The sequence below is a fragment of the Acomys russatus genome, chromosome X (assembly GCF_903995435.1).
Source record: "Acomys russatus chromosome X, mAcoRus1.1, whole genome shotgun sequence".
Taxonomy (NCBI): Eukaryota; Metazoa; Chordata; class Mammalia; order Rodentia; family Muridae; genus Acomys; species Acomys russatus.
The window spans coordinates 50,801,162-50,827,994 of NC_067169.1; the positions used below are offsets into that span (position 1 = coordinate 50,801,162).

Here is a 26,833-nt window from a genome sequence, read left to right on the forward strand (position 1 = left end):
TCAGTTTTACTTGGCACTAAGCTCCCTCTCTATGCTCAAGCTGTGCTCCCAGACTCATTCTAGGAGTGAGGCTGCCTGATCCCCAGTCTGTTTGGCTCCTAGGCTCCTAGGTCTCCTTTTCTTCTGGCGAGCCATTGAATTGCAAACACAGCAGGCATGGTTTCATTCCAAACCCTGAACTGTTTTAATTAGTTTAACGTCTGTTAAACGCTTTGAAGATTGAAAGCAACAGATAAGTACTGGATGATGTTATTAGCAACTGCAGTTAATTGCAAACATTTCTATTAATGCTAGTTTCTGCCTCCTTTTCTTTGCTCCACTTTCTTTCCAAGGTTCCCAAATTCTTCTCAGCCTCCCCCTCCTGCCCTCCCCCATAGCAGCGCTGAAGGGTTAAACCGGGGTGGAGTCCAGAGATGAAGGACAGCGGCCGTCACCAACTGCAACGGGGCAAGCGGGAAGAGCTGGGTGGGGCTGCCAGGCAGAGGTGAACCCCCACGCCCCCAGGCCCCGCCCCACGGCTGGAGGCCCGAGTGGAACGGCAGGGGGCGGGGCGCCCAGGCCTGGCGGGCCGGTGGTTGGGCGTCCGGGCCGCCCCTTGAGGCATGGGGCGGGGTAGATGAGGACCTCCTCCCTCATTCCCTCTTGGGCCGCGCCGCCCCTCTCTCCCGCCCCTCCTCCTCCCTTTCCCACCCCTCGGAGTGGAGCTGCACATGCGGCTGCTCCCTGTTCTGTCCCGCCCAGCCACCGTCGCTCAGGAACGGGTCCCTGCAGCCCCCAGCCGATGGCAGGACAGTAGCCGCCTGTCAGGGGTCGTGAAGGGCTGAGGCAGAGGCAGAGGCTCCCGGGCCTCAGATAGTGGTTGTCTCTGGAGGCCATGGGCTACCCTGAGGTAGAGCGCAGGGAACCCCTGCCTGCAGCAGCTCCAAGGGAGCAGGGCAGCCAGGGCTGCGGCTGTCGCGGGGCCCCTGCTCGGGCGGGCGAAGGGAACAGCTGCCGGCTCTTCCTGGGTTTCTTTGGCCTCTCTCTGGCCCTCCACCTGCTGACGCTGTGCTGCTACCTAGAGTTGCGGTCCGAATTGCGGCGGGAACGGGGAACCGAGTCCCGCCTCAGCGGCCCGGGTGTTCCTGGCACCTCTGGCACCCTAAGCAGCCCTGGTAGCCTCGATCCTGTTGGTCCCATCTCCCGCCACCTCGGGCAGCCGTCCTTTCAACAGCAGCCTTTGGAACCAGGAGATGATCCACTCACCCCTGACTCCCAGGACCCGCACCAGGTGAGTCACCTAGGAGGGGCGGCGGCCTTGGAGGCCCCCTCCCCTGCTAGGTTGGGCGGGGGCCTGCGCCGCAGGGCTCAGGGGACTCTGCCACTCTGAGCCAAGTTACAGGGCAGGACCTGGGAGTGGGCCGGAGTGCTAGGGAGAGGTTGTCCTGGGCAGGTTGTCCTCAGTTCCTGGCTTGGCTCATCCAGACCCTCTCGGAACCGTGGGCTTGGAAAGCCCAGCCTGCACGCGCCGCCCCCGGGGGGTGTGGGCTGCTTCGGGAAAAGTTGGCCAGCCTCACACCCGGCTGGGCAAAGAGGTGCCTGCGCCGCCCCCGTGGCCGTCTAACGGCGAGCAGCTTGGCCCCTTGTGCCCCTGGTGAGGTTCTCTGCCCGCGGTGCTTGTTTCTTCGTGTCTCAAGCTGATGCCAGCACTAGCAGGCTCCTCTTTGGAGTTGGAGCTGTAAACAGCTGTAATAACTGTTCCAAGCCCGTTGAAACAACTTTTAACCGTACTTAGAGCGCCGGGTTCTTGTGCGCTGACCAGAACGTGAGCTTTTTCACACTTACCTGCAATTTGAGACCGATTGTCCTCCGCGTTCTAGTGAGGATCAGCGCCCCTGAGGAATTCTGGTAGAAATATGCCGTCTTGCTAGACAACTTCTGAACAGCAATTTAAAAAATCTATGGAAATAAAACTCACCCTTTGCATGCCGGTTCTGACACTCTTGTGGATGGAGTGGGGTGCAGTGGGTGCGAAGAGTTTTCATTATCTCCACCTTTCAGGACAGGAAGTTGGATTTTTGTTTTGCTTTTGATAATTTCTAGAGTGTATTTCCCTTTAGCAAACCATTAGCTTGGTTGTTTTCCTAACTCTTTATTCAAGTAAGTTTGGTGAACTTGATAGTAAGTATTCTTGTTGCCATAGTTTTTCTCATGTGAATCTTACGCAAAGCGTCCAAGGATCTTTTTGATGTGGTCAAAGACTAAAGGTGAATTTGTACATTTAGAGAAAACGACAAATTGTGTAAGTAACTCACTTAAGGCGAGGCATGGAAGCCTTCTGCTGTTGGTGCTACATCCACAGTCATTGTCACAACTCTTTAAGCATTATTTGTGCTGCTTTGGCCTTCAAAGCTGTACACTTTAGAGCTACCGCATTCATAGCAGTACTCCAATGTCAGGACTGACACTTGTCTTTTTTGTTTTTTTATAACAATGTGCTTTGTAAAAATTTCCCCAGACCTAAAATGTCTTTCAAACACACTGCAACTTAGACAACAGCTTATCAAAGAAGAAGTATGTGCTTCTCATACTTGAAACTTTGAACACTATGGCTAAATGAGAATTAATTAACACTCCGGGTCTTTTATTTGTTGCCAGCCCCTCATCCCCAGTAGAGTACTTAGGAGCTGCACATTGATTCTAAAGAAATAACTATTAGGGGAGTCAACTTTTGCACTCAAACGGTGGTCAAGGATTTTTTTGGCAATCAGGGTGGATAGAGCTGATTGGGAATTAGCGGGACAGCTGTGTCCTAGAGCTTCTGTGATGGCATGGGACTCTCACTGCTTTGCAATGGCATTTCGTTGCTTACCCATGGTAGCACTAAAATACTTATGCGTTTCAACAGAGCTTCTTATCTGCTTTTATCTACCTTTCTATAGTAGTCTTTTGGGGTAGTCAAAGCAATGATTCTAGATCTTTACGTTTATTGGCATCAATTGGGATTGAAGTCTTCCAGATTTATAAGGTACCATCTGAGTATGTTTTTTTTTTTTTTTTTTTTTTTTTTTTTTTTCTTTGGAGAACATATAGGCCTCAAGAGGTAAGTGGCCCAAGATGTCATATCTTGAGTCAAAGCTAGGATGAAGGTGCTCCCTCATCTTTCAATCTAGTACACATTACCCCATAATTTAATGTCTATAGAGGCTTTTTTTGGAGGGGAGGGAAATGAAGAGATAACAGGTTGGAGATCCATAGTAGATTTTTTTTTTAAAACAAAATAAAGGGCTCAGATCTGTGTCATCTTGTTCTATTCTGATTACATTTTGGCCAGACTTAAGTTTAAACTTGTATTCCTTCTTATCTTCAATTTCACTTTCAGGAGAATTGGAATATTCACCACCAAGGAAATTTTAGCCCAGATTCAACTTGTTTCTCTTGAGGATATTAGTTTTAGCATGTAAAGAAATAAATATATGAATACATAAATAAAGGAACAGTTGATTGGCTAATCGAGTTAAATTGATGTGCTATATCTTGGGTAAAATTTCTAGTGCCCTGGTGCACCCTCTGCTGGTTTCGCAGTGACATTTAATCGTAGTATCTGCTGACAGTCAAAATTCAAAGTTGTGCTGACAGATTCTAATTCATAAATAAGGAAGTAAACATGCTTGTGGGACTTGGCCACGTAGGTCACATTTTATATTTTGTTTTTTCAACATAAGCAGCTGCTGTTACAGCAAGTCTTGTTACAAAGAGGACTGGAGACAAAAACATGCATCCTCCAGTAGGTAATAATTTGGGTTTCCTACAAATATATTTAGAAAGAGTGAAGGTAAGATGATGAAACTAAACTGTGGTGAGCAGAATAGTTGGTGACATTTCATTATGTGATGTCATACATATATTTAGGCAGAGGTAAAATTATCTATAGTTATGCTATGATTAAACTGTGAGCTCTCAGTTATGATTCAAGGAAAGACTCTAGAAATCATTGAAGGTATGTATACCATACTGCAACTAAAAACCACAACACAACACAACAAAAGAAAACAAACCCCGGGCTGGAGAGATGGCTCAGCCGTTAAAGGCTAGGCTCACAACCAAAAATATAAGAAAACAAACCCCAAAAACAGGATACAGAAGTAATTCAGGGCACAAAGCAGCAAGATCAGCAGTTTTCTACAAGGGAGATGTAGGAATAGAAAAGTAAGGAGACAGTTTCTGGTCATAAAAAGTGAAAGGGTGGAGCCGGGCGTGGTGGCGCACGCCTTTAATCCCAGCACTCGGGAGGCAGAGGCAGGTGGATCGCTGTGAGTTCGAGGCCAGCCTGGTCTACAAAGCGGGTCCAGGACAGCCTAGTCTACACAGAGAAACCCTGTCTCGAAAAACCGAAAAAAAAAAAAAAAAGAAAGAAAGGGTGGCAGTAGAGTTTCTGGAATCATAGACTGTCTCCTTCAGCGGAAGCAGATAAAGGACTGGATCTGGATACTTAGTGAAGATTAGCTTAAGGGGTAGAGATACACCAGTAGTGTCTGACTTTGACAAAAGTAATTAAAAACATTGAAAATCATTAGATCACACTATAGAGAAGGAGGGTCTGGTCATGATTATGTCTCTCAAATGTCAAAAACATGGTGGAAAATCTCAGGAATGTGTCAACAACAAAACAAAACTTTTTTTTTTCCATGAAGAAGATCAAAAGTGAATTTTTGCCTACAATCAGAAAGAGAGTTCTGGTGGCTGTTTCTCAAGAAAACGCTAATAGCTGATTGATAAAAGTCTACAGAAACCCAATTAAATTGATCAAAGGGGGGGTTCTAGTTGTTTTTTCTAGACTGGATTGAGAACTGGAGAGAGAGAGAGAGAGAGAGAGAGAGAGAGAGAGAGAGAGAGAGAGAGAGAGAGAGAGAGATGATCAAAGTCTTCCAAATCAGGAGAGAGATGAATATGGTTAATATGTTTGTGTAGTTTAATGATCTAAAACTCAATAAATAAAACTTTCTTTGTGTTAGATACAGCGTTAAATATTCGATGCCTTTTAATGTTGGAAAAGCTACGTTAAGAGAGGTAAATAAAGGTAGCGTCTCATAATCTAAACTACAGGCAGATCAATAGGAATTTATTCAGGACTGTTGAAGAGATTTGAGGTATATTCCTAATTATTTGAGTGATGTCAGAAGCCGTCTTTAATGCGCTACAGAAATATTTGGGTATAACGAGCTACATCATTAGCATACCAAGATTTAATATTCCTAATAACTAAGAATCATTCTGGATGATTCATGTTGAACATAATAGGTCCTACAAATTATGAATATGGAATCCAGATAAAAGAGTTTTTTATGAGTTTAAATGCAGACTTTTCAATGTGTTGTTTAAGGCTTTTGATAAACCAGTTTAATAAATATCCCTCTCATTTCACTCTCACAAATTTTACTCCTGGAAGTTACCCACTATATTCTCCTTGGGGAATATTTTGTTGTTGTTACTGATTTTCATCTTAAGACATCTTCTGTCTTTACATTAAAGCTCCTCAGAAATTTGTGTTGTCTTCATGATTCCTAAAATAGCACGAGTTATAGTTAAGTAGAAAAATAGTTGTTAAACTTAGTTACTTTGGGACTTGGGTAGCTTTTATATAAAACAAAGGCATTTTATAAAACAGGCCTGTTTCTCTCTGGACTTGCTAAGCCTGTGAACTGTCAGTCTTGCTTAGGTGAGTAAATAGTTCCATTGGTATGTTTCACTGGTTTTTGAAATAATTAGGAAGTGAAGTGGAAATGAGGAGTCCTAACTATGTGAGCCATTTCCTAGTTTCACACCTTTCCTCTAAGATGGTGCGAAAAAGCTTTTTTGTAATACATTGTTTGATGTTTTATTTGCTTTTAGGTCTCATCTTTCGCTCTTGGATCTCATGAAAAATCACCTGTAATTTATCTGTAACTACCTTATAGTGAAGATCTCTTTATACTAGAGAATTTCTGAAGCACATTTAATTCTCAACAGCATTAACAAGAAAAGCCTTGTGCCTTTGTCTGTAAGGCAGCCCTTGTAGAGAACCATCTTTGTCTGACTTCTCTGTAAATACCCAGCACTTTGTCCCTCAGTTCTGTTCTTTCTGTCTACATTTTATTGACATAGAATACATACACAGAAAATCATACACTTTATAATTATACCCTTTGATGACATATTACAAAATGAGTACACTCATGTTGTTTGAACCTAGGTAAAGAAATAAAATATTTTTTAACATTCTAAAAAAACCTTGACTGTACCCATTTGTATCACTATGTCATCATCACTCTCCAAAGATAATGCCTTGACTTCTGTTATCAGAAATAATTTTGTTCATTTTGAATTGTACATAAATGAAGTCAGATGTATTCTTTTGAGTCTTGTGGTTTTTGATTAACACTATATTTGTGATAACCATACTGTTGTAGATAGATATATTTTTAATTTATATTTTTGAATATTCTGTTGTTGAACTGTATCATAATTTATAAATTTCTTATTATTATAATAAATATGTACATTATTTCTAGTTTGGAGTTATTATGAATGATGATGTTTCAAATACTTTGATACATATCTTTTGGTTCCAGTTATTAGAATTTCCATTGAATGTATACCTAGGATTAATTTCTGTGTAATAGAGAGTACATATTTTGAAATTATTGATGATAGTTTTTCTAAGTTATTGACAAGTTGTAGTCTCACGGGCAGTAGATGGGAAGTGCAGTTTTTCTATACCTTGTAATCACAGCCATTCTGGTGAATGGGTTTGTAGTGATATCTTGCTATTATCTGTGAGATTGTGACTCAAATGCAAGGCTTCAGGGCTGCTAGCTAAGTAGTCTACCTGTGAGCTAAGCCTTAACTTTATTTTATGATTTTTAAGGGATAGCTTTCAGAAGGCTGGTGAGGTTGTATTCCTTATAATATGCTATTATCAATTTGGATAATGTCATGAAGTACTTATACATATGTATATATTGTTTGCCCTATTCTTACATGTTTCTTATATAATTAAAATGTTCTTTTTATTTTTTATTATGTGTATGTGTGCCTATGTCTGTGTGGGGGTATATGAGTGGAGGGTTCTTCAGAGACCAGAAGAGGGCTCTGGACTCTCACGAGCTGGAGTTAGAGGCAGTTGTGAGCCTCCTGACCTGGGTGTTCCAAACCAAACTCAGGCCTTCTTCTTCAGGAGCTATACACACTCTTTCTTAACTGCTGAGCCATTTCTCTGGCCCTATAAATCTTTATATACCTGGAAATGAGTTCTTCTTATAGTTTGAAAAACATTCCTAAATTTGCAGCCTACTTTTATAATGTCCTTTGATGAACAGAAGGATTTAATTTTAATGTGTCAAATTTGTTTCATGGATAGTGTTTTTGTATCCTGTCTAAGAAGTTATTTTTCCAGAGCTGAAGAGATAGCTCAGTGGTTAAGAGCCCTTTTGCAGAGGGCCAGAGTTTGGTTTCATGTACCCACCATCAGGCAATCCATAACCTTCTAACATCATCTCCAGAGGATCAGAAGCCTTCTACACACACACACACACACACACACACACACACACACACACACACACACACACACACCACAAAACAAGTCTTTTTAAAAAAGAAGTACTTTATAACTTTGAAATCATTAGATATGCGCATATACTATCATTTAAACGTTTTGTATTTGTACCATTCACAGTTAGATTTACAAGCTACCTGGGATTGATTTTGTGTGTGGTGGAGACATAGAGGTCAGGCCCTATATTTTTCCATGTAAATATCCAACTGATCTAGTCTTATTTATTATAAGGACTTAAAAAAAAAAAAACCCTTTTCTACGTTATTTCTTTTTTTCATCTACTCATTGTTTATATACATTCCCAAATTGTTCCTGAACTGTTTATTCTATTCTGTTGATCTTTTCTCATCAGTCTATTTTCTGTTGCTATAACAAAATAATTGAGGCTAGGTCCTTGAAAGTAACAGAGATTATGTAGGTCATTTTGGAGATTCAAAAACACCCATTCAGCTTTAGTGAACATACCCTTGGGTGGATAACAAAATGGTGGAGAAAGAGAAAGAAACCATGCAGCAAAGGGAAATTTTGTATGAGTTGGCCTCATTTCGTAACAACTTACCGGTCTGAGAACTAACGTACTCTGTAAGAAAGGGATGAATCTCTTCCGAAGGCAGTGCTCTCAGTGATCCAGTTCCCTTGCACTGAGCCCCACCTCTTAAAAGTTCTATCATAGCCCCAGTGCCACACGAAGGTTTAAGCATCCATCAGATGAACCCTTAGGATACAAAACTACAACCAGACCATAGTACACCATTACTACCACAGTGTTAGTGACTGAACCCTATAATAGGCTTTTGATATCTGGGAAAGCAAGTCCTTTCAACTTGTTCCTATGTTTTAAAACTACCTTGGAGACTCTTGGCATTCACATTTTCATATGTATTTCAGAATTGGCTTTTTTTTTTTTATGTCTCACTCAAACCACCATAAATATCAACTTAGGAGAAGACACATCTTCCAATTCAGGAACATGATATATACCTCCATGTCTTTAATTCTTGCTTAATTTTCATAGTAATACTTTTTATTTTTCTATAGAGAGGTTTTCCATGGTATGTTATTTTTTTATGCCATTGTATATGATAGCTATGATGGAGGTTGCAGTTCACCATGTAGATTCTACTTCAGAAATGCAGGATTTATGCCTGCAAGTACCAAGAGTACTATTAGAAGACAGAGTTCAGCTGAGAGTTGTCTTTTGAAGTAAACTTTTTCAACCAAAGAGAAACTTCCTTCATGGCTGCCTGTATCTAATAACTAACCAGTTTAGAGCTATAAATCACTTCCCCTTTCTTCTAAATTAGGAAAACATTAAAGAGTCATATACCAGCCATACTATCTTAAGAGCCAATATAAATTTGGTTAGGGAAATTGAGGGCTTGCCCTTTTTTCCTTCTTTTGCAAGTGTGTTGATCCCCAAAGCACTATTTAATAATAATAATAATAAAAAAATCCTGCATGGTAATCTAAGTCTTTCAATTGCCTTGGTAGGTAACCCAATGTGAGACGACATTATTTTGTGTATGTGATTATAAGATAATTACATGATTTTCCCTTCAAACCATCTCTCCATTCAAACCCTCTCATGTAGCCTCTCTTGCTCTCTTTCAAATTCATGACCTCGTTTTAAAATTGCTTTGAGTTGAACTTTAAGTGCTTCTTATTGGTGTTTAGAAATCTAGTTTAATTTTATGTATTAAGTTTGTATCCAGCCGTGTGCTGAACTCACTTATTGATCCTAATAAGGTATTTGCATGCTCGAGAAGATTTTTCACCTGTTTTATCAAAAGGCTTGTGAAAATATTTTGAAATTTTTATTCTTTCCCCTTTTAGTCTATATACCTTAAATTTTTCCTTTCTGTTGGCCAATTACTCCTGGGTATGGAGCTTGCCTTAGAGTATAGTTGGCACACCCAGTCTCAGTGTGGGGACTCTGTGTGGCTTGAACTTGTCCAGGTCTTGTGGATCCTTTCACAGTCTCTGTGCATCACATGTGTCTCAGTCCTATTGTATCTGAAAGACACTTTTTTCTTGTAGTCATCTGTTCTCCTGGCTCTTACAATATTTCCTTTTGGTCATTTGACTTGATTTTCATTTTTGTTGTCTTCTTGTTTATTCCCTCAACCCTATTCACCTCTCCTCAACATCCCCCCCAACACGTGTGCACGCGCGTGGGAGGGAGGGGAGAGGGAACATGAAGTTGAGTGGGGGTAAGATGGGGATAATCTGGGAAGATTTGGGGTTGGGGAGGGGGAAAGGATATGATCAAAATATATTGTATGAAAAAGTTTTAAAAGTAAAAAATGTTTTATTATACTGCTAGAACTTTCAGACTAATGTTGAATGGAAATAGTAATAGCAGAAATCCTTGTTCACCTTTGAACATCAGAGCAAAACTTTCATTTTACTATTTATCATAGGTTTTATTATTGTTAGTTTAAAATATGTATTTATCAATTTTAAAGTTTTCTTCTATAAAATATCATGAGGAATTACATCATTGTATCACATGTTTTTATATATATTAAATTGTTCACATGGTGTTTCTCCCTTATTCTGTTAATGTGGTATGAAAACAACCTCATACGTTTAGAATAAAGCATTTTTAGTTCTAATGTACTATCCAATTCATATATGTCAGGAATTGTTTTAGTAACTTTTCATTTAGAATTTTTATCTTTATTTATGAGTGAGATTACCATATAATTTCCTTTCATAATCAAGTTTGGATATCAAGGCTTTTTTATGTTGTTATTACGATTGTGTTTGTTTTACTTGTTGCTTACAACCATTTATGCAACATTGGTAATATTTTTTCCTTAGATGTTTGGAAGAATTTGTGAAGTCATTTTACCCTAGTGGAGGTTAAATTGTATTTAATATCCTAATAGATATAGGACTTCCAGACAATAGATACAAAATAATAAAATACTTAGAACTAAATTTAACCAAGTGTGTCAGAGACCTGAACACTGAAAATTGTAAAACAATGATGAAAGAACTTGAAGAAAGCAGAAATAAATGAAAATATATTCCATATCTGTGTATTGGAAGAAGTAAAATTGGTGAAATGTTCATATTATCCAAAGAAAATTGCCAATTCAATGAAAACTCCAAGATTCCAATGACACAGCCAGGTGTGGTGTTTCATAACTTGCTTGTAAACTGAGGCATAAGGATTGTGAGTTTAAGGGTATCCTTGAACATGGTGAGTCCTTATCTCAAAACAAACAAACAAACAACAAAAAATTTCGTGACACATGTCACATAAATAGAAATTATGAAATCTGTAGGGAACCACACAATATCTTAATCTATTTCTATCATCAATTGTATATCATATTTTTCTACTACTTGGACTGTTTTGTCATATGCTTGTTTACGTTTGAATGAATGGCATTATATATATTTATACACACACACACACACACACACACACACACACACACACGTATGTATTCACAGATGTTTTAAGGACGCTGTTGTTTTTATCTTTATCCAGATAGGACTTATGTTTCTGGAAGTTGGCCTCAGATACTAGCAATCCTATGTTATCATCATCCAACATGATACTGAGATCATCTGTAACTGACTTTCTGTCCAAATGAAAGTTGGTTTGTCATTCATTTAAACTATTGTTATAATTCAGAATCTAAAGAATTGTGGTTTTTCCTCGCTTCTTATTCCTAGATGGGTTATAAATTTCAGTTTCTTCTTTTTCACTGCTCACTCCCAAGTTCAGCATTTTAATAATATGACATATTTAAATGTTATACCAATTTTTGTATAGTTTTCTTCACAGGAAACATAGTTCAAACCACTAATTTATCCATTACTAGTAACGTAACCAACTCATCATTTTAAAATAAATATTTATGTATTATCACCTTTGTATCACATACAAAGTGGTGCACAGATGTGGAAATATAACTGTTGAGCACGTCAGAGAGAATTCCTGCAGACATGGAATTTTGAGTGAAGTAAATAGGCTAGAACAATTCAACTTGATGGTGAAGCAGTAGAGTTAATCTTATATTTTGGATTATTTGGAACACATGATAATTTGGAACAAAAAAGATAAATACCTGGCTCAAACTTTTGAAATCAAGGGATATTTTCTTGACGAAGCATCTTTTGAGTTTAAAACTGAAAAAAAAAAAAGACTGGATAATTTTGTTTCCAGTAATAGGAACTAATTATACAAAGGCTTGGAAGTGAGAGATAAAATGACATATTCAAGGAATGGAAAATCTAATACTTATAAAGCCATAGTTATGAGTCCATTATGGTACTGGCATAAGGGTAGGCATTATAGGTTAATGGAACAGAATTGAGAACCCTTATATTATAGCCAATTGGTTCAAAAGGTATGAATTTTTAGAAATAGACCTAATTGACCTAGATAGACATTTCTCAAAAGAAGACAAACAAATGCCCACTATCTATATGAAAATAACTATAAGAGTATCATCAGCCATCAGGGAAATGCAAATTGAAACTACCATTAGACGCTACTTCTCCCCAGTAAGAATCACTAATATCAACAACAAAGACTAAAGATAGGGAATGTTGTTGAGGATGCTGTGGAAAGGCAACCCATGTCATGCACTATTGGTGAAATATGTATGAATATGCCACAATATCAAACTATATGCAAGTGTTTCAAAAACTTAAAATAGAACTCTCATTTGATTCAGCAATCCTAGTACTGGGTATATGTTATAGACTGATTATGAAATGTCCCCCAATAGACTCCTGTGTTTGAATACTCGGTTCCCCGTTAGTGGAGCTGTTTGGGAAGGTTGTGGAACCATTAGAAAGCATAGACTTGCTGGAAGAAATGAGTCACTGGACAGGCTTTGAGATTTTACAGTCCAGCTTTGCTTCTTGATTACTCTCTGCTTCTGTGTTGTGAATTCAGTGTGTGGAGCCTGGCTCCTGCTGTGAGCAGCTGCTATGCCTTCCCTCCCATGTTGGAATGCATTCCCTTGAACTGTAATCTAAAGTAAACTCTTTCCCCCTAGAGTTGCTTCTTGTCAGGGATTTTGTCACAACAGGGAGAAAAATATCTTGTACTGTATATATCCAACAGAAATGAAATAGCCTTTGGAAGGGACATCTGGACTCTGTGTTTGCCGTAGCACTATTTTCAGAAGCCAACAAATGGAAATAACCTATGTTGTCAATCAGCTCATGTGATGATGAATGATGAGGAAGCAAATGTGGTATAGCCAGGTACAGTACTGGTACCTGTAGTCACAGTACTCAGATGCATGAGGCAGGGGGATTGCAAGTTCAAGGCCATCCTGAGACATATAGCAAAACCCTATCCGAAAGTAAGCAAACAAAACCACTCACAAAATGAAAATAAAACATAAAATGTGGCACAGATTCACCATGGACTACTAGACAGTCACAAAACAATGAAATCCTATTATTTGTGACAGTATAAGTGGAGCTTTAAGTCATTGTTAAATGAAATAAATCAGGCACAGAAAGACAGATCTTATTCCTGTGTGGAATAACAGGTTAATTGTATAGAAGCTAAGAGTAGAATGGTGGTTACCAGATGGTGGGGAATAGATGAGGGTTGAGGAGGAATGATGGGGAAGAATTGATCAGTAAGCATTAAATTATAGTTATATGGAAAAAGATCATCTGTTATGCTGTTGTGGAATAGAATGAAATAAAAGAAAGCTTTAAGAAATGATTTTGTATAGGGGCTTACAGGGACTGAAGTGGCAATTATGAAGCCTGCATGGGTCTGCGCTAGGTCCTCTTCATATGCTATGATTATTAGCTTGATGGTTTTGTGGGGCTCCTAACAGTGGGAGTTGGGGTGTCACTGACTCTTTCATCTGTTCTTGGGACTTTTTCTGTCTACTTGGTTGTCTCATCTGGCCTTAATGTGAGGAAAGACATGACTTCTTATGCCATGCTTGGTTCGTGTCCCTGGGAGGCCCTGCTCTTTTCTTTCCTCCCCCTCCTCTTCCTACTCCCCCTCCTCCCCCTCCTCCTCCTCCTGTAATCTTTTTAAATTATATATTCATTTCACATCCTGGTCACAGTCCTCTTTCCTCCTGGTTCCTTTCCCCCATTCTCTGTCCCCATCCCTCCTCCCCTTCTCTTTAGAAAAGGGAAACCCCCCATGACCCACCCCAGCACATCAAGTCACTTCAGGACCCAACTCATCCCAATCCACCGAGGCCATGCAAGGCAGCCCCGGCAGGGGTAAGTGATTGAAAACACACAACAGAGTCCATGTCATAGACAGCTCTTTTCTGAAGGGAAACAGAGGATGAGTGGATCTGGGGAAAAGGGGATGTGGGGGTGGGTGGGAGAACTTGAGTAAGGGTAAACTGTAGGATGTATTATATAAGGGAAGAATAAATAAAATTTGTAATTTTTAACTATAAAGTATAATGGTTGACACTTTGGAAATTAATTTGGCGCTTTTTCAGAAAACTGAGAATAGGGATACCTCAAGACCCAGCTATTCCGCTCCTTGGAATATACCGGAAAGATGCTCCACCACACAACAAGGACATTTGCTCAACTATGTTCATAGCAAACTTATTTGTAAGAGCCAGAACCTGGAAACAACCTAGATGTCCCTCAGTTGAAGGATGGATAAAGAAACCGTGGTACATCTACACTATGGAATACTACTCAGCTATTAAAAACAAGGAAATCCTGAAATTTTCAGACAAATGGATGGAACTAGAAACGATCATTCTGAGTGAGTTAAGCCATACTCAGAAAGACTCACATGGTATATACTCACTTATAATTGGGCACTAGCCCAAAAGGCATGTCCCATGAACATCTTCACTTACCAGGAGACTGGGATAGATGTGAGACTTCCTATTGGAATTCTAGGTGAGAGAAGTATGGGAAAATGGGGAAATAGAAGGATCTAGAGGGTCCTAGAAACATACAAGAAAACCATCAAGGCTGGTGGGTCTGGACCCAGTGGGGCATGCACAAACTACTGTACCAACCAAGGACAATATATGCAGTAAACATTGAACCCCTATTCAGATGTAGCCAATGGACAGGACATTCTCTTCAGTTGTGTGGAGAGCGGGGACTGACTCTGACAGGAACTCTAGTGCCCCATATTTGACCCCTTCCTCTTGGTGGGGAGGCCTGGTGGCACTCAGAGAAAGGATAAGCAGGCTACCAGAATGAGACTTGATAGGCTGGACCATATGGTGGGGGGAGGAGGTCCCCTTCTGTCACAGGCCTAGGGGAGGGGGATAGAGTGAAAGAGGGAGGGAGGAATGGGAAAATAAATACAAGTGAAGGGATAACAATTGAGATGTAATCTGAATAAATTAAATTTTAAAAAAGTATAACGGTTGAGAAGACAGATATGTTAACTTGCTTTAATCATTATGCCTTGGGTACTCTGTTTCTCTTTATTCATATACATTTTTTGTCTTTTATATTCACTGTACAGTGCATTCATGTGTTAAAACATTGTACACAGCACCATTAATATGTATACATTTTATGTGTTTAAAAAATTATTTAACCTTTATTTTATGGGCATTGGTGTTTTGCCTGCATGTATGTCTATGTGAGAGTGTCAGATCTTGGATTTACAGACAGTTGTGAGCTGCCATGTGGGTGCTGGGATCCGAACCTGAGTCCTGTGGAAGAGCAGTCGGTGCTCTTAACAACTGAGCTCTCTCTCCAGCCCCTACATTTTATATTTAATCCATCAATTAAAAAAAACCTTAAAAAGCCATGAATTAAGGAAAAAAATGTGAATGTCAGTATGTACTATACATCATACCCCTGAATTTACTTTTAAATAGCCTAATTTAAAATGCATGAACAATACTTTTAAAATAAAACAGAAACAATTTATGACCTTGAATTGGACAAAGATTTCTTAGACATGGAACCAAACACACAGTCCAATAACAACACAAAGAAGTGAATTGTATTGGAAAAGAACTTTTGTTTTTCTAAAGAAAACTTTGAAAATATGAAAAGAAATATGAGAGTAGGAGAAAATGTTTGCAAATTAGGCCCCTTGAGATGTAATAAATAAGAAGGCAAACAAGGTAGGGGAAAGACACATATATTTTATCAAAGAAAATACACAAATGTCCAAAGTACACAAGAATATGCTCAACATTGTTATCATGGAGGTGCAAATCTAAACCAGACTGAGATATCATTTTATCCTCATTAGAATGGCTGTAAAAAAAAATAATGGAGATGTGGAGACTGGGAAAACTAATATATTGTTGATGGGGATATTAAATGATATAGTAGTTTTGAAAAATGGGTTTTTAGTCCCTTAATAAGTTAACATAGAATTACTTATTGCATTATGACCCAATTCTACTTGTATGTTTGTGCCCAAAAGAATTGAAAACGTCTGTTCACACAAAAACCTCTACATGAATGTTTGAAGTGAGTGGTATTATTCATAATTTTCAAAAATGGAAGCAACCCAAATGTCTGATGAATAAACAAATGTGGCATAAAGTTCTAATAGAATATATTTCAGCTATAAAGAGGAATTAAGTTTGAATATGTGCTACCACATGGTAGGATCTCAGAAATATTATGCTAAGTGAAAAGAGCCAGTCACAAAAAACCACATTATATTGTATAATTCTATTTGCATGAAATGTCCAGAACAGGCAAATATGTGAAGCCATATATTAGATTAGTGAGTGTCTGTGGTGAATGGCGGAATGAAGATTCACTAAATATGGGCATGAGGGCGCTTATTGTGGAAAAGAAAATATTGTAAAACTGATTTTTATCATGACTAGGGTGGTAGTAGTGGGGCTTTAAAGAAAATGATGCAAAAGCTATCATGAAATTACACAGTTCAGTACAGTTCCTACAAAAATGAGTGAAATCTATGGCATGTGGATTATACATATATGCTTTTGTTAATCTTTAAAATGCATAAAATAAAGGTAATGGATAAATTTTTAAGAGGTGTTAGTTGTTTCAGGGTGATATCTATCTTTATATAAAGAGAATCTGTAGGACTGTTCATTCCAATTATTCAAAACTTTTTCTTTAATAGAGGAGTTCAGGATTCCAACTCAGAATAAATTCAACCAGACGCATCAGTGATCTCAGGCTATTCATGTTTAATTTGAGAGGAGTGTACTGGCGATTCTGGTGTACACTTCAGAATAAGAATCTTTAATTTGTGGGATTGTAAATGGGTTAGTGTAGATAGATCCTAGCATGCACAAATAGACATCTGTGGTTTGAATATCCCCTTTAAAACTCATGTTGAAATTTAATTAGCAGTGTAAGAGCATTAAGAGGTGGGACCTTTAAGTGGTGATTAGTCAATGAGGCCACATGAATGAATGAATGCTATTATCATAGAAATAGGTCAGGAGTCATGGGAGTAGGCTCCCAATTAATATCCATCTCTGTGTGTTATATTCTTAATTGATCTTCTATTCTTCCAGTATTCTTCCAGCCCTCAGAACTATGGGAAATCAAGTTCTTTCTTTTCTGTTTGTTTCCCATGAAGCCCAGGATCAAGCATTCACTCCGGCCCAAGCTTTTGCTTCTACCTCCCAACTGCTAGGGTTATAGGCATGCACCACCATTCCTGGCTTGCTAAACTTATTTATAAAGTAACCAATTTGGGGTATTCTGTTATAGCAGCCCAAGCCAGACTGAGATAGGGCCCAGCTAATTACTTACACTACAGTGGGCACTAAATGATTCCGGCTCACAATTGTTATCTCTTTCTTCCTCTTCTGCCCTCTTCATCACTCTTTTTTTCTCTATGCCTGTCTTGGATTCTTACTCTTAGTCTTTCTGAGAGAGATAGAGGAATATTCTCAGATTCTACTTAGAACTGTGTTTTCAGACTTCTAGGCTTAATACATATCATACAGATGAATAAGAATATCGTTTTTAAAAGATTTATTTATTTATTTATTTATTTATTTATTATGTACACAGTGCTCTGTCTGCATGTATGTACACCTGCATGCCAGAAGAGGGCATGAGATCTCATTATAGATGGTTTTCTTGAGTCATCATGTGGTTGCTGGGAATTGAACTCAGGACCTCTGGAAGAGCAGCCAGTGCTCTTAACCTCTGAGCCATCTCTCCAGCCCCAGGAATGTCATTTTTAATCAGAAGTGTGTATTAGTGTTGGAGAACTTTAAAAAAAAAATCTACCAGTGTGTGGCCACAGCTAGTCCCACATCTTCAGAGTGTTTAGAGTGTACCCATGGCTTCTTAGATAATACTGCTGTTCCTCTCTATTTCTGAATTGCTGCTCTAAGGGAAGGAGAAAACAAGACTGTATATGAGGTAAGAGTTGGTCTCCCATGTCTAACTTCCGTTCCTTTCTTTTTGGCTATTACACTTTTGTCCCTTTTGTTACTAGTCCCACCTTTGATGAGCATTGATGCAGGAGCTCCTGCGTGTCTTTTGGGGGAGAGAAGAATTAGATTTCAGTTGTCATTTCCTCAGCCAGATGCTAGGGCTGTGTGCTTGCAATAACCGATGGAAGGAGTCGTTCCCTGTCTTTTGTGGCTTCCTAGGGATTTTCCTGCTGGTAGCTGCTGAAACCACTTTAAAATAATAGGCTGCTGAGTAATTTTCCCCATGTACATCCACTTGTCAATGGGCCTGCACTTCAGAGATGAAGAGTAATTTTTATTGGAGTGATGTCGTATAGCATGGTTTGAAAGCAGACGGCCACAAAGAAATTGATTTTTCAGAAGAAGATTACTGCTAAATTTTATTTTGTGGTTTGTAAATCTTTATTCTTTCAACCTGACACACCATTGACCTGAAAGGACATCAAAGTTTAAACATTACTATGTGCCTAGAAGCACTGTATGCTTCTAGAGCACTTTTTAAAACATTTCTTTATTATTAGTGTTGGAGTGGTGGTATGTCAGTGCAGTGCATGAGTTTAGGCCAGAAGACTATCCCGTAAAGTTAAGTTCTCGCCTTTTCCCCTTATGTTGGTCCTGGGATTCAAACTCAGGTAATCAGGCCTTTGTGGCAAGCACTTTAGTCTGCTGAGCCAGCTTGCTGGTCCTAGAAACCTTTTAATATATGATCTGAATTGTTATGATGGTGAAATTGAGGGCTTTTCCTGGAAGGATTGTTATACCTTTATTCAAAGTTGTGGAAAGCAAAGTGGCAGATTTCAGGTGATTCCTCGGTTTTTCAATGAGTTAATATAAGGTATAAAGGCAGTATTTGTGGAGGTTCTAGTTCTCAAAACTGATTTAGCTAGCAGAATCAACCAAGAATTATAAACTTCCTTTGTTCTTAATGACATCAGACAACCCTGTTAGGTGCCATTAGTTTCTGCATAGATTTCCAGCTGCCACCTCAAATTTAGTTAGCTAAATTGAATTCATCTCCACTCTTCCCCTCCCCTACCACACACACCAAATTTGAGAAAATTAAACCATGCTTTCATTCTTTCAGTATTTCAGGCATAACATCTCAGATGCGTTTTACTTCTCTTTTTCCTATGCTACTCGTCCTTTAGCATTCCAGTTGCCAAATTGATGCATATTTTCTGGTGCTGATGTACATTGTTTTTGTCATGTTCATCTAGTCTCTGTTATAATTCTCATTGTATTTGTTTTAGCTGACTTTCAAGTTCCCCTTCCCAAATCTGACATCCTTCCTCAGCTTCCTATTTGCTTTAGTAATTAATGGCCAGGGAGTTGCTTTGTTCTCTATTGCAACTTTTCATGTCACCTCCTCCCCCCAATACCTTTGCTCTCCTCTCTGCTGCCTATACAAAAATCTTCGAATTGTTTTTTTTTTCTTTAAATCCCTGAATAGTTCTGTCCCTCTTCTTGTTGCTTGCTTTCTATTTGAGTTCAGTTTCGTCCAGACCAATCTACTGTCATACCTCTTGCATTCTTGCCGTTATTCACCTACTTCCCAAAGCTGAGTGCTCAACCTTTTCTTGGAGCCCTCAGTCTTTCAGAGCTCAGCCCAAATCTTATCTTTTTGATAAATAAATTCATCCTTGTTCCTCCATCCATCTCAGCATTTCTAAGCCCTTCATTTGCCATTGTATTAAATTGCAGATTATCTTGCTTCCTCAATTAATTGAAAAGGGTTTTGAAGGCAGAAACTGAAGCAGTTCTTTACAAATTACAGCCACTTAAACTGATTTTAGCAGAAACTTCTAGTTACATATAAACTGGTCTTGTTCCTCTGCATTTGTACTTTCATTGTTGTGTCATTTCTCTTGTTAAAAATTTCCTTTTGATGATGGAATACTCATATTTAAGGATAAACTTAAATATGTGAAGCTTTTTCTGATCACTTAGCCCTTAGTAATATTTTTCTTTATTCTGTCTCAACTAAATCTGCATTTATGACCTGCCTGGCACTGTATTTGGCACTGGAAGAGCTAGAAAGGTAAAATCGGCCCTATTATTAGAGAGGAAGCAGCATAATCAAAGACTTGGAGATAGTAGATTGGGATTATGTTTGGGTCAAATCTTAGAACCCATAACTTTACTTATTTGGTCTGGAAGTCTTTATCAGTTTCCAACAGTTCTGTGATAGTGTGCCAGAGTACAATACAAAATTGTGGTTAATTTCCCATTCATTAATTACTCAGCTTCTGTTTTCTTTTCCAAAGAGCACTGCACTTTCCATTTTCATTATGGGGAAAAAGTCTTGATAACTGGAGAAATCTGGATTCCTGTATCCGACAAGAGAAGACGAAAGTGATCAAAAGCTTTGGAGCAGTGGCATTTGAAGGTCAAATCTTGTATCTTCTCTTGGAGGACTAGCTAGTCATTCATTTGACTAAATTAGATCCTTTAACCCACTGTTGCTAAAAAGCCCTTCCCAGGGGGAGACATCAACTGCATTTACCCTTCTTCTCAAGGTTCCAACAAGAAACCGAGGCAGGGATCTATCAGAGTTCCCTTTGGGGAATGAAGGAATTTATTGAGCTCCCTTACAGAGCCCAAGTGAGGGCTTACTTACAGGGGTGCAGGCACTTCTCCCCGCAACTGACCATATCTACAAAGCCATACCAAGGGATGGCGGCTTCCCATAGGCACATAGATGAACCACCCTACTCCCTCCAGGCTTCCTTGGCCTCTATACACTCTCGCCACCCCCCCTCAGGTCACGAGAAACATTGTTAGATGGTAGGGTGCAGCAGGACACTCAGGTAAAAATCTCATACCTTATCCCAATCCTCGTGTGTGTGTGTGTGTGTGTGTGTGTGTGTCTGTGTGTGTCTGTGTGTGTCTGTGTGTGTGTGTGTGTGTGTGTGTGTGTGTCTGTGTGTGTGTGTGTGTGTGTCTGTGTGTGTACTGGCAATTGGCCCATCTGGGATGATTTTGTTTTTTTTGTTTTTGTTTTTTTTGTTTTTGGTTTTTTTGAGACAGGGTTTCTCTGTGTAGCCTTGGATGTCCTGGACTTGCTTTGTGGACCAGGCTGGCCTCGAACTCACAGTGATCTGCCTGCCTCTGCCTCCCATGTGCTGGGATTAAAGGCACCTGCCACCATGCCAGGCTTGGCATGATTTTTTGCAGGAAGGTGCAGCTGTACTCCCAAAGATGGCTGTTGTTTGGCTCAGAGGACAAGGCAGTCACTCATGACACTCCAGTAATCAGCAAGTCTCTGGACTGTTTATTTTCAGGCCCTCATGCCTTAACAAAACCCAGGCCCAGGGTCAGCTTTCTTAGTTTGGATTTATCAATTCTACAGGATTGAGGAAAAGTCCAGATTAGTGCCACTGCAAATTTAGTTTCTAGTTCTTTTCCCCTGTGTACTCCTAGCTCTTCTTGTTCCCCCCTTTTCTCTCTGCTCTTCCTCCCTGGTTAGCTGATTTGTCTGCTCTCAGCAGCAATTCCATTCTTTTACTGTGGTCTGTGAACTTCCTGCTGTGATGATATTCACTTTACATTCAACTGTTAAACTTAATTCCTGCTACATTAAAAAAAAAATCAAGATTGGCATTAAGATCACCCCCCCAAATCCACTCCCTTCCCTCACTGTTAATGTATACAGTTAATGTGTACGGATGGAGCCCACATCTTCTGCACTGCTTTCTCACTTACACTTCAGATTCCTTTCCTTCTCATCTTTTCTCCATCCTTTCTCTTTGTCAGTTTCTTCTATATCTTTTTTGTTTTGTTTTGTTTTGAGACAGAATCATATCAGGAAACACAAGCTGACTTCCAACTTTAAGTCTTCCTGCCTTAGCCTCGGAAGTTCTGGGATAATAGGAGTGTGTGTGTGTGTGTGTGTGTGTGTGTGTGTGTGTGTGTGTGTGTGTGCGCGCGCGCACGCGCGTGCGTATAAACTTATTTGAGCCATCATGTTTTTGAAGCTAACTTGTTTTTGTTTTTTCTTAGCAGTCAAACTGTAGGAGGTAATGAAGTAAACTTGATTGTCTTGGCATTTTAGCTACCCATTGAGTCTTCATTTTCTTGTAGTTTGTTATTTGTATTTACTATTGAGTCTGTACTTAGTAAGGTCACCTGTGATCTCCATTATTGCAAATTCAGCAGGGCTTTTGGTTTTAATCTTTTAAATTATTTTTATTGAAGAAATTTCATGTAATAGATTCTGGTCATGCAGTTCCCCTTCCCCAACTCCCTCCAGATCCTTCATACCTCCTGCAACCATCTAACTCTGTATCCCTTCTTTCTCACACTAGTTAAAAAAGAAACAAGCAAAGTAAAACAAACAAACCAAGAAACTCTCTCACACACCCACAAAAATACAAAAATGGAAACTAAAATATATAAGCAAAAGACTAAGACAAAACAACAACAAAAACCAAAGTAATTTGAGACAAAAAATCTGCAAAGATATCATTGAGTTTGTTTTGTGTTGGCCATCTAATGTTGGGCATGCAGCCACCCCTGAGGTGTGGTTACTATACCCATTGAAACTCCGTTGAGAAAACTAAGTTGTCCTTTGCCAAGTGGGTGTCAATTGCAGATGGCTTTTTGGTTTTGTTTCTGTCATACTAGACATTGTCTGGTCCTTTACCGTTCATTTAAACCTTTGACAACATATGATGCAATGTAGTGGTGATAAAGTCACTTCAGTGATTGATGTTTCTCAGTATTTATTTATTGAATGTGAGTTAAATTATATTTTAAATGTTGAAACTGAGATATAATTCACACATAAAATCCTTCTATTACCTGGGGGCACTCAGAGGAAGGACAGCAGGTTACCAAGAAGAGACTTGATACCCTATGTGCATATACAGGGGGAGGAGGTCCCCCTCAGGAACAGTCATAAGGGAGGGAAATAAGGGGAAAATGGGAGGGAGGGAGGAATGGGAGGATACAAGGGAGGGGCTAACCATTGAGATGTAACAAGAATAAATAAAGAAAAGAAAAGAAATTAAACACTAAAAAAAAAGCATAGCATTTATTGATCTTAGTGTATTTATAGAGCTATATAACTATCACCACTGCCTGATTCAGGAACATTTTTATCATCCTCAAAAGAAACCCTGGGCCCATCAGGAGTCACTACCCAATTCTGTGTTTCAAATCATCCCTACAAGCTGCAAATCTACTTTAACCACTAATATTCAGCCTTAATGGTTTTACTTGTGGGTATTTTGTATAAATGGAATAATGTGTTCTTTTGTGTATGTCCTTTTTCAGTTTACATAATTTTAAAAGTTCTTCCGTGTTATAGCATACATCAGAATTTCATTCTTTTTATGTCTAAATATTTCATAATTATTAATGATGATAATATGCACTTACCACATTTTTATCTATCTATCTATTGTGGATATTTGGATTTCTTTCTGATTTGGGCTATTGTGAACAACACCGCTATGGTCAGAGGTGTATAACTGTTTAAATACTGTTTTTTTCTTTTGTTTTTCATTCTTTTTGATACAGGGTATTAAGCCCCAGGTTTTATGCATACTAGGTAATTACTCTACCACTGAATTGTAGCCCCAGTCCTAAGTAAATGCTTTAAATTCTTTGAGGTATATACCTATGAATGGAAATCTAGGTTATGTTGTAATTAGATGTTTAATTCATTGAAAAAGCACTAAACTGTTTTTCATAATTGTTGACCCATTTTATATTTTTGTCAGTGGAATATAAGGGCTTTCTCTTTTATTTTCATTTCTATTGTTATGATAAAATACTCCAAAAAAAAAAAAACAGCTTTAAAAGAGAAAGAATTTATTTGGCTTACAAATTTCCAGCTATAGTCTATCAATGTGTGCATGTCAAAGAAAGAGGTACAAGCAGCTAGTCACATCCACAGTAAAGAGCAGAGAGTTAGTGCATTCATGCTTACTGCTCAACTTATTTTCTCCACTCTTACACAGTTCAGGATACTCTGCCTAGCGAGCGATGCCACTCCTAGTGGGTGAGCTTCCCTAGCGAGCGATGCCACTCACAGTGGGTGAGCCTGCCTAGTGAGCGATGCCACTCACAGTGGGTGAGCCTGCCCAGCGAGCGATGCCACTCACAGTGAGTGAGCCTGCCCAGCGAGCGATGCCACTCACAGTGGGTGAGTCTGCTCAGGGAGTGTTGCCACTCATGGTCAGTGAGTCATCTCATCTTAGTTAAGGTAATCAAGATAATTCCTCATAAGCATACCCATAGGCCGACCTGATGTAGAGAATACCTCTTTAAATGTCTTTTTCTAGGTGATTATAGAGTGTGTTAAGCTAACAACTTAAACTAACTAGCATAATTTCTCACATCTTTGTTAATATTTTATGATATTTATTTTGAATTGTATCCATCCTACTAGGTGCAAGGTGGTATCTGATTGGTTTGTTTTGCTTTTCCCTAAAGAATGACACCAGACATCTTTACCTGTACACAACATACATTGTTTAGAAAAATACATATTAAACCCTCTGCTCATCTCTAAATTTTTACTTGCTTTTGTAGTGTTGACTTGTATGAGTTCTTAATATATTCTGCATACTAAACATATTTTCAAATATTTTCTTTAATTCTCTGCATTGTACATTTTATTCTTTAAACTTTCTCTTCTTGGTTTCTTTACCAGTGGGTATTTTTTTCCCTAATTTTCCCGCTTTTTCCTCAAGTTCTCATAAAATACCCTTTCCTGCTAATAATTGTATATATTGATTATCCCACAACTGGGTTATATTTTTTGGTATTTGATACACTGTCAGCAGGTGTGACTTCTTAACTAAACTCGTATATTAGCTCTCATCTCTACATGAATAGCTTTGAGGTCAAGACCTCTTTTCTGTGCCCCATGCTGACTGAGCTCCAGGACATTTTCTTCCTTTCTTTTTGAATTTTTTCTTTTATTTTGAGAATATAATATTGATTACACCATTTCCTCCTTCCCTTTTGCTTTCCAGCCACCACTCATATATCTCTTCTTGTTGCCTTTCACATTCATGTCCTCTTCATTAATTTTTGTTATCTGCATGTGTGCATAAATATAAATATATCTAAATATAACCTGCTCAGCCTATATAATGTTACTTGTATGTATGTCTTCAGGGCTGACAATTTGGTATATATTTTTCCATTAAAATTTTAAGCCAGGTACGGTGGTGCACACCTTTTTAAAAAATATATATATTTTATTAATTTATTCATATTACATCTCAATGGTTATCCCATCCCTTCTATCCTCCCATTCCTCCCTCCCTCTCGGTTTCCCCTTACTCCCCTCCCCTGTGTCTGTGACTGAGGGGGACCTCCTCCCCCTGTATATGCTCATAGGGTATCAAGTCTCTTCTTGGTAGCCTGCTATCCTTCCTCTGAGTGCCGCCAGGCCTCCACATCCAGGGGACGTGGTCAAAATGACAGGCGGATCTGGGCCCGGGGGTCCCGCCCAAACTATGGCACCAGCCAAGGACAATACTTGCAATAAACTTCGAACCCCTACTCAGATCTAACCAATCAACCAGTATACTTCTAAGTACTGTCTGACTTAATAAGAAAATACTAAAATTAATTTTAAAATATTTGAAAATAAATAAACTCAACCTACCAAGATTTGTCAAATACAGCAAAATTGTGTGTATTGAAAAATTATAAAGTTGAATTTGTATATTTTTTTAATTAATTTATTCTTGTTACATCTCAATGGTTATCTCATCCCTTGTATCCTCCCATTCTTCCCTCCCTCCCATTTTCCCATTATTCCCCTCCCCTATGACTGTTCCTGAGGGGGATTACCTCCCCCTGTATATGCTCATAGGGTATCAAGTCTCTTCTTGGTAACCTGCTGTCCTTCCTCTGAGTGCCACCAGGTCCCCCCCTCCAGGGGACATGGTCAAATGTGAGGCACCAGAGTACGTGAGAAAGTCATATCCCATTCTCCACTCAACTGTGGAGAATGTTCTGGCCGTTGGCTAGATCTGGGTAGGGGTTTAAAGTTTACCGCAAGTATTGTCCTTAGCTGGTGCCCTAGTCTGAGCCCAAATCCGCCTATCATAATGTACTACTTGTAGGTTTCTAGGACCCTCTGTATCCTTCTATTTTGCTATTCTCCCATGCTTCTCTCATTTAGAGTCCCAATAGGATATCCTCCCCTCTGTCCCAGTTTCCTGGTAAGTGAAGGCTTTTGTGGGACATGCCCCTTGGGCTAGTATGCAGATATAAGTGAGTATATACCATTTGATTCTTTCTGCTTCTGGGTTAACTCACTCATTATGATCATTTCTAGCTCAATCCATTTATCCACAAATTTCGAGAATTCCTTGTTTTTAATAGCTGAGTAGTATTCCATAGTGTATATGTACCACAGTTTCTTTATCCATTATTCTACTGAGGGACAGTTAGGCTGTTTCCATGTTCTGGCTATTATGAATAAGGCTGCTATGAACATGGTTGAGCAAATTTTCTTGTTGTGTGCTGGAGCATCTTCTGGGTATATTCCAAGGAGTGGAATAGCTGGGTCTTGAGGAAGCCCTAGTCCCATTTTTCTGAGATACGGCGGTGCACACCTTTAACCCCAGAACTTGGGAGGCAGAGCCTGGTGGAGCTCTGTGAGTTTATGGCCAGCCTGGTCTATATAATGAGTGTCAGTGCAGCCAATGATGAGAGACCCTGTCTCAAAACACCCAGTTTTTTTCATACAATAAATTTTGATCATATTTTCCTCCTCCCCAACTCCTCCTAGAGCCTCTCACATTTCTACAATCCAGCTTTCTTTTTTTTCTCTTTCTTCCTCTCCACCTTTCTCTTTTAAAAATCTAATAAAACCACAAAAAATCAAATTCAGAACAATCAACAATTAGTAAGT

The 26,833-nt window shown here is 39.1% G+C and overlaps 1 protein-coding gene across 4 annotated transcripts in view; it reads left to right on the forward strand.

The window, feature by feature from the left end:
• Positions 1–670: 670 nt before the first annotated feature.
• The window catches only part of Eda (ectodysplasin A), a 388,917-nt gene continuing 362,754 nt past the window's right edge, over positions 671–26,833 (forward strand). For 2 of the 4 annotated variants that reach the window (XM_051142162.1, XM_051142163.1), the window contains exon 1: positions 671–1,270. In XM_051142162.1, coding sequence (XP_050998119.1) covers positions 875–1,270 — 396 coding nt within the window. In that variant the 5' untranslated portion in view covers positions 671–874. The remainder of the gene's footprint in view (positions 1,271–26,833) is intronic. The other 2 variants (XM_051142160.1, XM_051142161.1) reach the window with 1 other exon arrangement.